The sequence below is a fragment of the Schistocerca cancellata genome, chromosome 4 (assembly GCF_023864275.1).
Source record: "Schistocerca cancellata isolate TAMUIC-IGC-003103 chromosome 4, iqSchCanc2.1, whole genome shotgun sequence".
In the NCBI taxonomy this organism is placed as follows: domain Eukaryota; kingdom Metazoa; phylum Arthropoda; class Insecta; order Orthoptera; family Acrididae; genus Schistocerca; species Schistocerca cancellata.
Window position 1 is genome coordinate 657979834 of NC_064629.1, and position 12895 is coordinate 657992728.

Genomic DNA, 12895 nt, shown 5'->3' on the forward strand with positions numbered 1-12895 from the left:
AGTGTCACAATAATGTTGACTGGTGAGTGTATGATGTTCAAAGATTTGGAGGTTATTACTCCCATGCAACATTATGCATGGAAGAGCGCACGACCCCTCTCATCATTTGTCCACTCCCTATGCTCTTGGCACCATTGCAAACAGTGCCACTGACATGCAGGTGCCCCTGACGTGCAGGTGTCAATGGAACACAACATATTGGTCTTCTGCCAAGGTGATGACCCCCACGCAGTCTCTGTGCAACTGTGGAACATGAGGTTGCATGTCTTGCAGTCCTATTAAATACAGGATGAACATAAAGTCCAGGAACACTTTCACTTATTTGTTGCACAAGAACTAATCATTGTACATACATATTGCATTTTGAAGAGAAACTCCGAATGTTTTTTTTTTTTTTTTTTTTTACTAACATTCGATATGCGAACCATTAATGACCCAGCAGATGTCAATACAGTAATCGAATTCTTGCCATACCCTTCCCAGCATGGCATCGTCGACTGTGGCAGTCGATTCACGTATTTTCTCCCAGAGCTCTGCTACATCACGTGGTAGAGTGTGTATGTACACACCAGATCTTTAATGTGTCCCCACAGAAAAAAGTCACATGGAGTGAAATCTGGTGATCAGGGAGGCCATTTCATGAAACAGCTGTCCCCTTCTGTAGCACGGCCGATCCATTGATGCGGCAGCTCCGTGTTCAGGTGCCCACGAACTTCACAATGAGAATGGGGTGGAACCCCATTCTGCTGAAAGATGAATGGAGAGTCTGATTAAATTTGAGGTGTCAGCCATTGCTGCAACATGTCAAAGTAGGAATATCTGGTGACAGTGCTCTCAGTGAAGAAGAATGGCCCGTACAGTTTTCGATGTGACAAGGCAAAAAAAACATTTACCTCCGGGGAATCACGCTCAAATTCAATGCGTTCGTGTGGATGCTTTGTACCCCAGAGTCAACAATTGTGCCTGTTCACTTTCCCATTAGTGTGAAAAGTGGCTTCGTCGCTAAAAATTAAGCGATCAGCAATACCAGCTTCATTCAGTTGTTGCTACTGCGAATAAAACTCAAAATGTTTGTCTTTGTTGTCATCACTGAGCTTCTGCACTAGCTCCAATTTGAATGGTTTTATAGACAGCTTCTGTCGCAGGACTTTCCACACTGTCATTGGAGCCATTTCGAGTTCACGGGATGCACGATGCACTGATTTCTTTGAACTCCTTATGAATGTCTTTCGTATGCGCCCTACATTCACTTCACTCACACTGGGCTGTCCGCTTCTCTTTGCCAGGCACAAGCAATCCATCGTAACGAATTTGTTGTGACAGTGGTAAATGGCCTCCCTTGTTGGTGGCTTCTTACCGTACTTGGTTCTAAACATCTGTTGAACAGCTGTAGCACACTTTTTGTCGAACTCCAACACATAAAAAGCTCACTCCACACCTGAACTCGCCATGTTTGCAACTAGCACTGACTATTGACAAATTACCAAACTATGCTGTGGCAGTATACATGGAAAAAAAAACTTTCAGGGTTTCTCTTCAAAATGACATATGTATGATATCTGCACAATGTTTGGTTCTTGTGCAGTAAATAATTGAAAGTCTTCCCAGACTTCATGTACACCCTGTATGGTTGCAAAAGCACCTGCTGTGTCACATGGGTCCCTTCTTGCCTGTTGCTGTAGTTGACTGTGGTCGACCACTGCTGCTCCTGTGGTTCGTAGCACTTGCCAAGCATGTGAAACCATACAGTAAGCAATACCAAACCGCTGTGTTACACTCATGACACTTCACTCTCAGTTTCTCGATGGTTCTTCCCCTTGTGAAGTCATCCAAATGTCTCCAGGCCATGTTATAGTGAAGAACACTACCACAGTGCACTGTAACTCTTGCTGATTGATACATACTATCTTTCCCCATTTCTTTGACTGCCTCACTTTGCGGGGTCAGCCTCATTTTGTGCTATAACTCACACTGACCTCACACCATATGATGTCCAGCTTTCTGTACATGACTAGGAGATCTCTGGTGATATGCTCCCACACTTTCATTCATTTGCACCAAGTTGTTGTTAGATTGCTTCATCTATCTCATTCTTAAGTTTTCCAGAGCAGTGTATTTGGTTTTCTTATTCAACTAAACAATGAACAAACCTTAATTTATTACATGTTTTGCTGAGAGATTGTGTGTAGCATGATGATGATGATGATGATGATGATGATGATGATGATGATGTGAGTGTTTTTATAAAAATTATCTACACAAAGGTTAGGCTTACTAGCATGCAAAGGGTTAAAAATGATCCCTGATTTTGGGTAGTGCATTTTCTCACTGTGGTGTAAGGTTTTTTCGCACCATGTGAATTATAGTACACACTAGTAAATTTTTAAAAATGTTGTATGATATAAAATCTTGATATTATGAATTGTCTACAGGATGATCACATACTTCCTACTCGTGAAGGTTACCCTAAAGTTGCAAGTAAGTTTCATCAGCCTGTATATGATCGCTCGATCCTTAGCTCCAAACCGACTTACAGAAACTGGGTTGCACCTCCTCGAAGTCTCAGGAATACGTAAGTGATTTTTATTCCTAAATAATACACAGTAGGGTAAAATTGTGCCTAGCAAATACAGACAGAAGTGGTATTACTGTAATCAGTGGGCATTTTGGAAAACAGTATGGGAAGTTACTGTTATCTTGTGACCCACATTTTGACAAGATATCACTTGATCTTACTCTTCTGCACATAGATATATTTTTATGTTATATCAAGAAAACTTCAAGGAAAAATATTTCATATAGAATGTGTGGTGCTAGGTACTCAGGGTCAAAAAGAAAACCTGAGGATTTCATGATCCAGTAATAAAATGACATAGGAATGAATAGCTAACAAAGTCTGAAAAGAAAATGAGTTTGCTGAGCTCACTAGTTTGAGTAAAAAGTACAGTTTCAAGAATTCATCATTCCATGGCAGAGTATTTATTAAAATAAATTTGTCAGTAACCTATTGCAGCATTTAAATTATCAGAAAACATGTTGCATATTTCCCACACAAATTTAAATAATGCCAGTTAACGTTTATGGAACTGTTGATGTGTGATGTCATGCGATTTATTTGAGCACGTAATAGCCAGTCTTAAGGCTATGCCTTGAAATCCTGCTTATCTCTATGTAGCAGAGGGCGTGATTTCCTTGGGATACAGCTCTTACGGGCTTCCTGAAGGTTCTGCTGTTAGAGCCTAAGGGTGTCCTACCAACCTGCACCCAATTTTCACATTCCACTGCCCAAAAAGAAATGAACAGAGTTGCTGAAACTTCACTATCGAATCCATGTCGCTGCGTTCTCTATTATGCTTTGATGCATCCTTAATCGACGTTTAGTATTATTGTTTTGACAGTTCTTTTGTTTCTGTTGTGACTCGCCGATCTTTAAAAGTGCCGCCTCGCAGTTACGCGCGTTCTCTACATGCGGCGCTGTCTGCCAGCCATGCAGCAGCAGCAGCACCACATAAGCGGCCAGCCAGCCAGCAGCTGCTAGACTCGGACTCAGTTATGATTTGACTGTTAAAGTGACACACTGTTTATTTGATCTGTGACTTTCATGTATTGCATTGTCCTTGAAATATATTTGTTCAACTTGAAGTTAAAACAATTGGCGACGAGGTAGTGAATTTTTCTTTTTCATCGTTGACCCACTTGTTTCCATGGCTACTTTAGAGCAACTATTGCAAGGTCTCATAGAACAGCAAACGCTTTTCACAAAATGAGATTCGCGATTTCGTCACGGCATCAAATGCGGGGCGTCTCTCGTCGTTGTCTCTACCTCCTTTTCCTCCTTACAACGAGACGGGGAAGACTGGTCTGATTACGAAAAATGTCTTCGATAGCACTTTTTGGCATTTCATGTGGCGGACAACCAAACATGTAAGTCTCTGTTCCTTTCATGGATTTCACCTCAAATGTATCAGTTGTTGTCGCAGTTGGCTCCTTTGAAAGATCTTTGTCCTTTCCTGAAATGTGCTCACTTCTGTCCATTTATTTTCAAAAGCATACGCATGTGGTAACCTCTCGTGTTGCCTTTTCTTGTTGTCAAAAACAACCGAATCAATCCTATCATGCTTGGGCTGCTGAACTTCACGGCCTCAGTAGAAAGTGTCTATTTGTTACTGAAATTCACAAAGAATCCTACGCCGATTCCATGGTACGGGATGCTATTATCCGGTCGGCACCCGACAAAGACGTTAGGCAACGTGTCCTTCAGTTGGCAAATCTGACTCTAGATGAAGTCCTACCCATCGCTCAGTCTTTTGAAATTTCTCGCGCCGCTGGAGCACAAATAGAGGCATGGGGTGACGTCGGGGAAATACAACCTCTCTGCGCTGTTGACAAAGCGTGTGGCGTGTCCCCGCCGGCCGACTTGGCCACAGTACGCTCCCAAGCGCAGCCTCGGCCTAACAGTAAACAAACCTCTAAGAAACTGCAGCAAAACCCATGGCAACTTCCTTCTTGTCTGCAGTGTTTTACGAAACATTCACGAGAAGATTGTCCACAATGTTGGACCGTGTGTCACAAAAAAAAAAAGTCATGTGTCATCCATTTGCAAATCCAACCGCATACATGATGTTCATGAACATGGCGCAGATTCTGATTCTGTGTTGTCTGTCAATTGTCCTTCTTCCATTTCAGGGAAGCTATTCCTCACTGTCCAAATACTTGGTCGAGACGTTCGCATGCAGGTGGATACTGGTTCTGCTGCCACTATCATCAATTCTCAGATGTATCTTCAGTTGGGTTGTCCAGTTGTGTCACCTGTCACTAGGCAATTACGGACTTACAATAAACAGAAGATTTCTCTCTTGGGACGATTTGATGCTGAGGTATCTTACAAATCTGTCATTCGCACTGTTCCCATATTTGTGGTCGACCATAGTAACGCATAGAATCTTTTTGGTTTCGATGCCTTTCGTGTTTTTGGGTTCTCCATAGATGACTCTTTCAATATCGTCTCTGATGCTATTCTCTTATGCTCAGTTGGATTCCTTGTAAACAACATTTTTGTCACTTTTTTCTCCTGGGTTAGGCTGTGCAAATGACTTTGAAGCTCATATCACGCTCAGACCCACTGCTCGACCTAAGTTTTTTCGGGCTTGGCCCATTCCTGTGGCCCTTCGTGATCAAGTCAAATGGGAGCTGGATCATCTCACTGCTTCAGGGGTCACTTCCTGTCACTTCCAGTGAGTGGTCCTCTCCTGTCGTCGTCGTTGCTAAGCCAAATGGTGCTATTCGTCTCTGTGGTGATTTCAAGGCCACTGTAAATGCTCAGTGCCTTATCGACACTTACCCTATCCCTCGACCTGAAGAATTGTTCACTAAACTTGCTGGAGGCCAGTATTTTTCTAAACTTGACCTGTCAGAAGCATATCATCAACTTCCTCTTGATGCTGCTTCCCGGCAGTTTCTGGTCCTTAACACGCCTTTCAGCCTCTATCAATACCAACGATTGCCATTCGAGGTTGCCAGTGCCCCTGCTCTCTTTCAGCGATTCTTGGAACAATTATTGCTCACTGTCCCTGGGTGTATAAATTACCAGGACGACACTGTTGTCACTGGCTCCACCACTGACGAACATCTTCAAAATCTCCACACACTTTTTCATGTCTTACAGACTGCCGGTCTTAAGTGTAATCTTCAGAAATCCAAATTTTTTCAGGCATCTATCACGTACTTGGTGTTTCAACTCTCTCGGGATGGTATTCGTCCATTTCAGCAAACTGTCGCTGCGATCGATGCCTTTCCTTTGCCCTACATCTGTCAAGGAACTGCAGGCCTTCTTGGGGAAAATAGCATACTATCACAGGTTTTTACTGTCTGCTGCTTTGGTGGCTCAGCCGTTTCATTGCCTGTAGCATAAAAACGTGCCTTTTCACTGGTCCGCATCATGCGATGCGACTTTCCAGAAATTGAAGACTATGCTGAAACAGGCCCCGTGCCTGGCTACTTATTGACCTGGCCAACATCTTGTTCTTGCCATGGACGCCTCTCAATACGGGATTGGTGCAGTCCTTGTACACCGTTTTTCTGACGGTTTTAAACAACACATTGCTTATGCCTCCAAAACGCTCACAGATGCCCAACAAAAGTATTCTCAAATTGGAAAAGAAGCTTTGGCCATTATTTATGCTCTTCATAAGTTTGGTGTTTTTCTCTATGGATCCAAATTTCATCTTGTTACGGATCACAAACCACTTGTTTCCTTGTTTCATCTATCAACGTCACTTCCCGACAAGGCTGCACACCACCTCCAGCATTGGGCTCTTTACTTGTCTCGTTTCAATTATGAGATTCATTTCCGGCCGACGTCTCAACATGCGAATGCTGATACTCTGTCTTGCCTTCCCATGGATCCTGATCTGGCATTCGATAGGGACGAACTTTTGTGTTTCCACCTGCATGTTGTTGAGCAGTGGGTTGTGGACGGGTTCCCCATCACTGGGGACCGGCTGGCGGCTGATATGGGTTCTGACCCTACCCTCTCCCAGGTTTTACGCTGTATTCAGAAGGTTTGGCCAGATCGTCCGTCCGCTAAAACTTCTGATCCGTTGCGAAACTACTACGCTTTGCATTACCGCCTCACGGCTAGGGATGGTGTTATCCTCCTTTCCACCGAAAATACTTCGCCGCGTGTTGTGGTACCTGCGTCTTTGCGTGCTTCGGTCTTGCGCCTCCTTCACCAAGGGCACTGGGGTGTGTCTCGCACAAAATCTCTGGTGCGCCGTCATGTGTACTGGCCCATCATCGACTCTGAAATCGCACACATGGTCGCTGCCTGCGGCCCTTGTGTGTCACAGGCCGCCGCCCCGAAGTCATCTTTCTCAATGTGGCCTTGAAGGCCTTCCCTCTACTCTTGTTACTGATAATGGTCCGCAATTTGCCTCTTCCGATTTTGCGGATTTTTGTGCCCGTCATGGTGCCATGCATGTCACGGCCCCTTCATTCCATCCACAGTCAAACGGTGAGGCTGAACGACTGGTCCGCACATTTAAGGCTCAGATGAGGAAACTCCTGACTTCTTCTGCTGCTGATGATGCGCTTCTCCAATTTCTGGCTTCTTACCGTTTCACCCCCTTGGGCGACCACAGCCCGGCTGAGCTCTTACATGGCCAACAGCCCCACACGCTACTTCATCTTCTGTGGCCTTCCACCTCACGGCCATGGGTGCCTTCGCTTGGCCAGTTCACTGCTGGCGACCTTGTATGGGTACGGGGATATGGCAGGCGGCCAAAATGGAGTCCTTGCCACATCTTACGACACTGTGTCCGATGCCTGTATGAAATCCAGACACGGGTGTTGCAGTGCGTCATTCCGACCAGCTTCGGTTCCGTGGGCCGGCAACGCCTGTTCCAGATATGGCTACACCACCTTCGGCTCTACCTGACGCTTGGGATCCTGGAGTGTCTCATTACTCACAATGCAGTCCTCTCACCATCATATCGGTTCCAGCACAAGAACTGATGTCAACAGGAGACGTGCCTATACATGAACCAGATGACAACCATCTGTCGGAGCAACTCTACTCGCCTCCTTCTCCTACAGACACGGACACATCGCCCATGTCTCCTGTTATTACAACTGGACTTACCGCAACGGGCAGATTGGTGCACGGGGCCCCAGCAGATTTGACCTCCACCTCTCCTGTCATCTCGACCTGTTATCATCGGGGACACTTCCGTTCGTACGGGAAGCCTCCTCCTCAAGACTTTACGGCCAGTCAAACACCTATGGACGTTAGCAATCTACAGGCCACCTCCATCAAGACCTGTGCAAAAACTTCAAAGGGGGGAAAAGTGTTGTGACTTGCTGATCTTTCAAATTGCCGCCGCGCAGTTACCCGCGTCCTCTACATGCGGCGCTGTCTGCCAGCCATGCAGCAGCAGCGCTACCTAAGTGGCCGGCCAGCCAGCCAGCGGCCGCTAGACTTGGACTCAGTTATGATTTGACTGTTAAAGTGACACACGTCTTACTCTGTTTACTTGATCTGTGACTTTCATGTATTGCGTCGTCTTTGAAATATATTTGTTCAACTTGAAGTTATAACAGTTTCTACCATTGGCTATTCTATCCACCCTTGGAATAAGTTTGCAAATGTCTTGCCAGAGAGCACTAGAGTACAGTAACATAAGTATCACCACTTAGGGAGGGTTTCACAAATGATAGAGGAAAAAGCACGCGAAATATACCACTTGTGTGAAATGTGCCACATTGCTTAATACCCCTTGCACGAAATACACCCCATCACTTAATGGCCCCCGTAAACAATTGAACATTTTGTCAAACTTAACTATGCCTGCCAAATATGTGACTGTGAATGGTACAGTTTGACGTGTTTGTCAACCATAGATCGTGTTTGACAGTTTTTGTGAGAAACTTCGATTGACAGGAAGTTTGACAAGATGGTGTACATTGTTTGTGTCAATGGTTTGTCGCATATGTTTAATGAAAAATTGTTTTATTACAATTTACCTCACTGTACTTTCAATTTCCACTACTATGAAAACATACATAAAGTGTAAAAACAAAATATCACTGACAGTTACCAAAATGGTAGAGGTACCACATCTGTTCCAGCCATGTATTACGCATGAGGAGATCATGAACAAAATCAGTATTTTACCCACGCAATGATATAGAAGCGGAGGGTTAGCTGAAAAGGTGGAAGGTACAAAGACTGTGGGTGCATTGGTGAAATAGAGGGCTATGTAGTACCAGAATTGGAGCAGGGAAGGGGCTTGAGGGTAAGGACAAACACTAATGAAGGATGATGCCAGAAGGGTCATGGGAATGTATGAAGTGTGATTGGAAAGTCTTAAGAATGGATCCGCTACTGCTTACTGGTTTGGCAGGCAGGTACACGGAGGGTGGGGAGTGAGTCTTTGCCTTTTCCTTGAACACCCTCTGACAGGAAACTGTGTTTCCTTTATTCAGTTCATTGTGGCAGCTGGTTGAGTACAGGTCTGTTAGGGCTTGTTGCCAGATTCTGTCTGCGTGAAAATGGACATATAAATGGAGCAACGAGTTCAGTTTTAAAACCGGGAAATCAGCTTCCGAGACTTATGAACTATTAAAAACAGCTTTTGGAGATAATTGTATGAGCCAGTCAAATGTTTTTGTCTGGTTCAGCAGATTTAAAAATGGCTGCAGATCATTTGAAGATGAACCACTGTCCGGCCGTCCTTCCACCTCAAAAACAAATGAAAATGTTGTGAAAGTTTGTGACTTAGTGTGCTATGATCATAGACTTACAGTTAACAAGATGGCTGATGGACTTAATTTAAGTTTCTATGCAGTTCGGGCAATTTTAACTGAAGATCTGAACATTCGTCGAGTGTACGTAAAATTCAGTCCAAAAGTGTTGTCAAGTGACCAGAGACAATACAGACTTGAAGTATGCCAGGAACTGATTAATCAGACTAAAAATGACCCAAATTTGTTAAATAGGGTAATTACAGGTGACGAATCATGGGTATATGAATATGATCCTGAAACCAAAGTGCAGTCTTCGCAGTGGAAGACTCCAGGTTCACCATGACCGAAGAAAGCACTGCAAAGTCGGTCAAAGGTGAAGACAATTTTGGTGATTTTTTTCGATTCTACTGGTATTTGGCCCTTGCGAACTTCTACCTGTTTCCCAAACTGAAATTTTCACTAAAAGGGAAGTGATTTGACTCGGTTGAAGTCCTCAAGGCAAATACAGAGAGCATCCTGAACACACTTCAGCAAAATAATTTCCAGAAATGTTTCCAAAGGTGGAAACACCGTTGGAGTTGGTGTGTTCAGTCAGAAGGCGACTATTTTGAAGGAGATACATTACAGTAGCATGTAAGTACCACCATTGTACAATTACAAGCCCATTCTTAAAACTTTCCAATCACACCTCGTAGGATATACTGCAGGAAGACTTTCCACCTGTGTGGGAAGGGTGCAGATGGCATAGGCTGTGAAGCACTCATTAAAATGAAGAACGTTGTGTAGGGCAGCATGCTCAGCAATGTGGTGGTTCAACTGTTTCATGGTCACAGTTTCTTGGTGGACATTCATGTGGACAGGCAGCTTGTTATCCACGTAGAATACAGCACAGCAGTTGCATCGTACATCACATGACTGGTTTCACAGGCAGCTCTGCCTTTGATGGGATAGGTGATGCTTGTGACCGAACTGGAGTAGGTGTTGGTGGGAGGATATATGGGACAGGTCTTGCATATAGGTCTATTACAAGGATATGAGCCATGAGGCAAGGGTTGGGAGCGGGGTTAGTGTAGATATGGATGAGAATATTGTGTAGGTTCGGTGGGCGGTGTAATACCTCTGGGGTGGGGGTGGGGGTGAATGATACTGGGTAGTACATTCCCCACTTCAGGGCATGACTAGATATAGTCAACACCCTGCCTGAGAATATGATTCAGATACTCCAGTCCCAGGTGGTACTGGGTCATGAGGGGGAAATCTCTGTGGACAGACAGTGGGACTTCAGGAGGTGGTGGTTGACTGGAGAGACAAGGCACGGGAGATCTTTTTGTGTAAGAGGTTGGGAGGGTGATTACAGTCTGTGATTACAGACCTCAGTGATAACCTCAGTGTATTTTGAGAGGGACCACATGTCAGTACAGATGTGACAGCCACAGGTGGCTAAGTTGTATGGAAGGGACTTCTTGGAATGGAGTGAGTGGCAGCTGTCGAAGTCGAGGTATTGCTGGTGGTTGGTAGATTTGATATGCATGAAGGTACTGATGTAGCCGTCTCTGAAGTGGAGGTCAACATTGAGGAAGGTGGTTTGTTGGGTTGGATAGGACCAAGTGAAGCAAATGGGAGAGCAGGTGTCAAGGTTCTGGAGGAATGTGGATAGGGCATTCTCCCACTCGACCCAGATCATGAAGGTGTCATCACTGAATCTGAACATGGTGAGGGTTTCTGATTCTGGGTGTTTAGGAAGGATTTGTCTAAATGTCCCATAAATTGGTGGGCATAGGGTGGTGCCATGTGAGTGCCCATGTCCATAACCTGGATTTGTTTGTAGGTAATGCCTTCAAAGGAAAACTTATTGTGGGTGAGAATACAGTTGGTCATGGCACTTTGAAAGGAGGTCGTAGGTTTGGAATTTGCTGGGTATTGGGAAAGGTACTGTTCAATAGCAATAAGACCATGGGCATTAGGGATGTTAGTGTAAATGGAGGTGGTATCAGTAGTGATGAGCAGGGCACCATGTGGTAAAGGAAAAGGAATTGTGAAGAGTTGTTGGAGGTAATGGATGGTATCTTTTATGTAGCAGGGCAGGTTGCTGGTGATAAGCTGAAAGTGTTAGTCTATGAGAGCAGAGATTCTCTCTGTGGGGGCACAGTAACCGGCCACAATGGGGAGTCCAGCGTGCCTGGGTTTATGGACTTTAGGAAGCGTGTAGAAGGTAGGAGTGCGGAAAATGGTAGGAGTGAGGAGATAGAGACCGACCCCAGGGAGAGGTTCTGGGATGGGCCTAAGGATTTGAGGAGAGACTGGAGATACTGCTAGACTTCTGGAATGGAGTCACTAGGGCATAGTTTGTAGGTGGACAAATCTGACAGCTGGCAGAGTCCTTCCACCAGGTAATCCTTGCAGTTCAAAACAACAGTGGTGGAACCTTTGTCAGCAGGTGGGATTATAAGGTTGGGATCAGTTTGTAGGTGGTGGATTGTGGTTCTTTCTGTGGATTTCAGGTTACTTTGCATCTTGAGGGATTTGTGAAATGATGGTGAGGCAAGATTTGAGGTTAAGAAATTCTGGAAAGTTAGCAGGGGGTGATTTGCAGGCAGAGGGGGTGGATCACCGTTGGATGGAGGAGTGAACTGAGTCAGGCAGGATTCAACATTGGTCTTTGGTTGAGTCTGATTGGTAGGGTTGGTGGTGAAAAAGTGTGTTCACTGTAGGCATCGGGAGAAAGAGAAGATCTTGAACAAGTCCTATGTGATTGAATTTGTGAGTGGAGCAAAAGGTGAGGCCTTTGGAAAGGACTGCTACTTCAGTGGAGCTAAGGCTTTTGGAGGAAAGGTTCCTGACTGTGTTTGAGGTCTGTTTAGGTCCTGGATTCTGTATTGTGGTGTGAGGGAGTTTTTGAGAGTGAGATAAATGTAGTAGGTCTGTGAGGCAGGGTTTGTCAGCTATTAGGGGGCATGAGGGAGGTTTGGAAGTTGTTGTAGAGAGTGGTAGTCTAAGGTGCAATAGGAACTGAATAAGGTGCAGAGTTTTTTGTGTTGACGTTGTGCATGTTGCTCTAGTTTCTGGAGGCCAGGGTTTCAATGTGTAACCTGGGGTCCAGAAATTTGGGATTGCATAACAGGAGAATTTTAGGGAAAAGGAGGTATTGCAAGGAGATTTTGGCATAATTTGTATGGTTTTGCAGGACTTTGTTAGTGAGAGTTAATGACTGTGATCTGAAAAGATGGAGGTAACTGCGAGAGGAAGAGTGGCAGCCGGAGATGGGTAGTTTGGTGGTAAGGCCATTTAGGGGGATTCCATGAACCAAGCAGCAATGCAGAAACAGTATGTGGGACTGGGTTCTGAATAGGGATAAGGAAACTTTTCTCTGTTGGAACAGATGGAAGGAGCAAGGATCCATGGTGGAGGATAAAAACACACAAAAAGGACTCGCATTTTGCCATACTCACAAATTAAACCATGCAGGGCTTGTTAAAGGCTTTCTCTCCTTTTCCCAATCCCTACACTGGAAACACTTTTTCGCCACCAACCCTACCAATCAGACTCAACTAAAGACGAATGTTGAACCCAGCCTGACTCAGTTCACTCCTCTATCCAACTGTGATACTTCCTCCCACTCCCCCCCCCCCCCCCCCCCCCCCCGCCCCCCATG

General features: G+C 45.0%; 1 protein-coding gene across 5 annotated transcripts in view; it reads left to right on the forward strand.

The window, feature by feature from the left end:
- LOC126183384 (uncharacterized) overlaps positions 1–12895 on the forward strand; it is a 173482-nt gene that overhangs the window by 66446 nt on the left and 94141 nt on the right. For all 5 annotated transcript variants that reach the window (XM_049925325.1, XM_049925326.1, XM_049925324.1 and 2 more), the window contains one exon: positions 2433–2572. In XM_049925325.1, coding sequence (XP_049781282.1) covers positions 2433–2572 — 140 coding nt within the window. The remainder of the gene's footprint in view (positions 1–2432; positions 2573–12895) is intronic.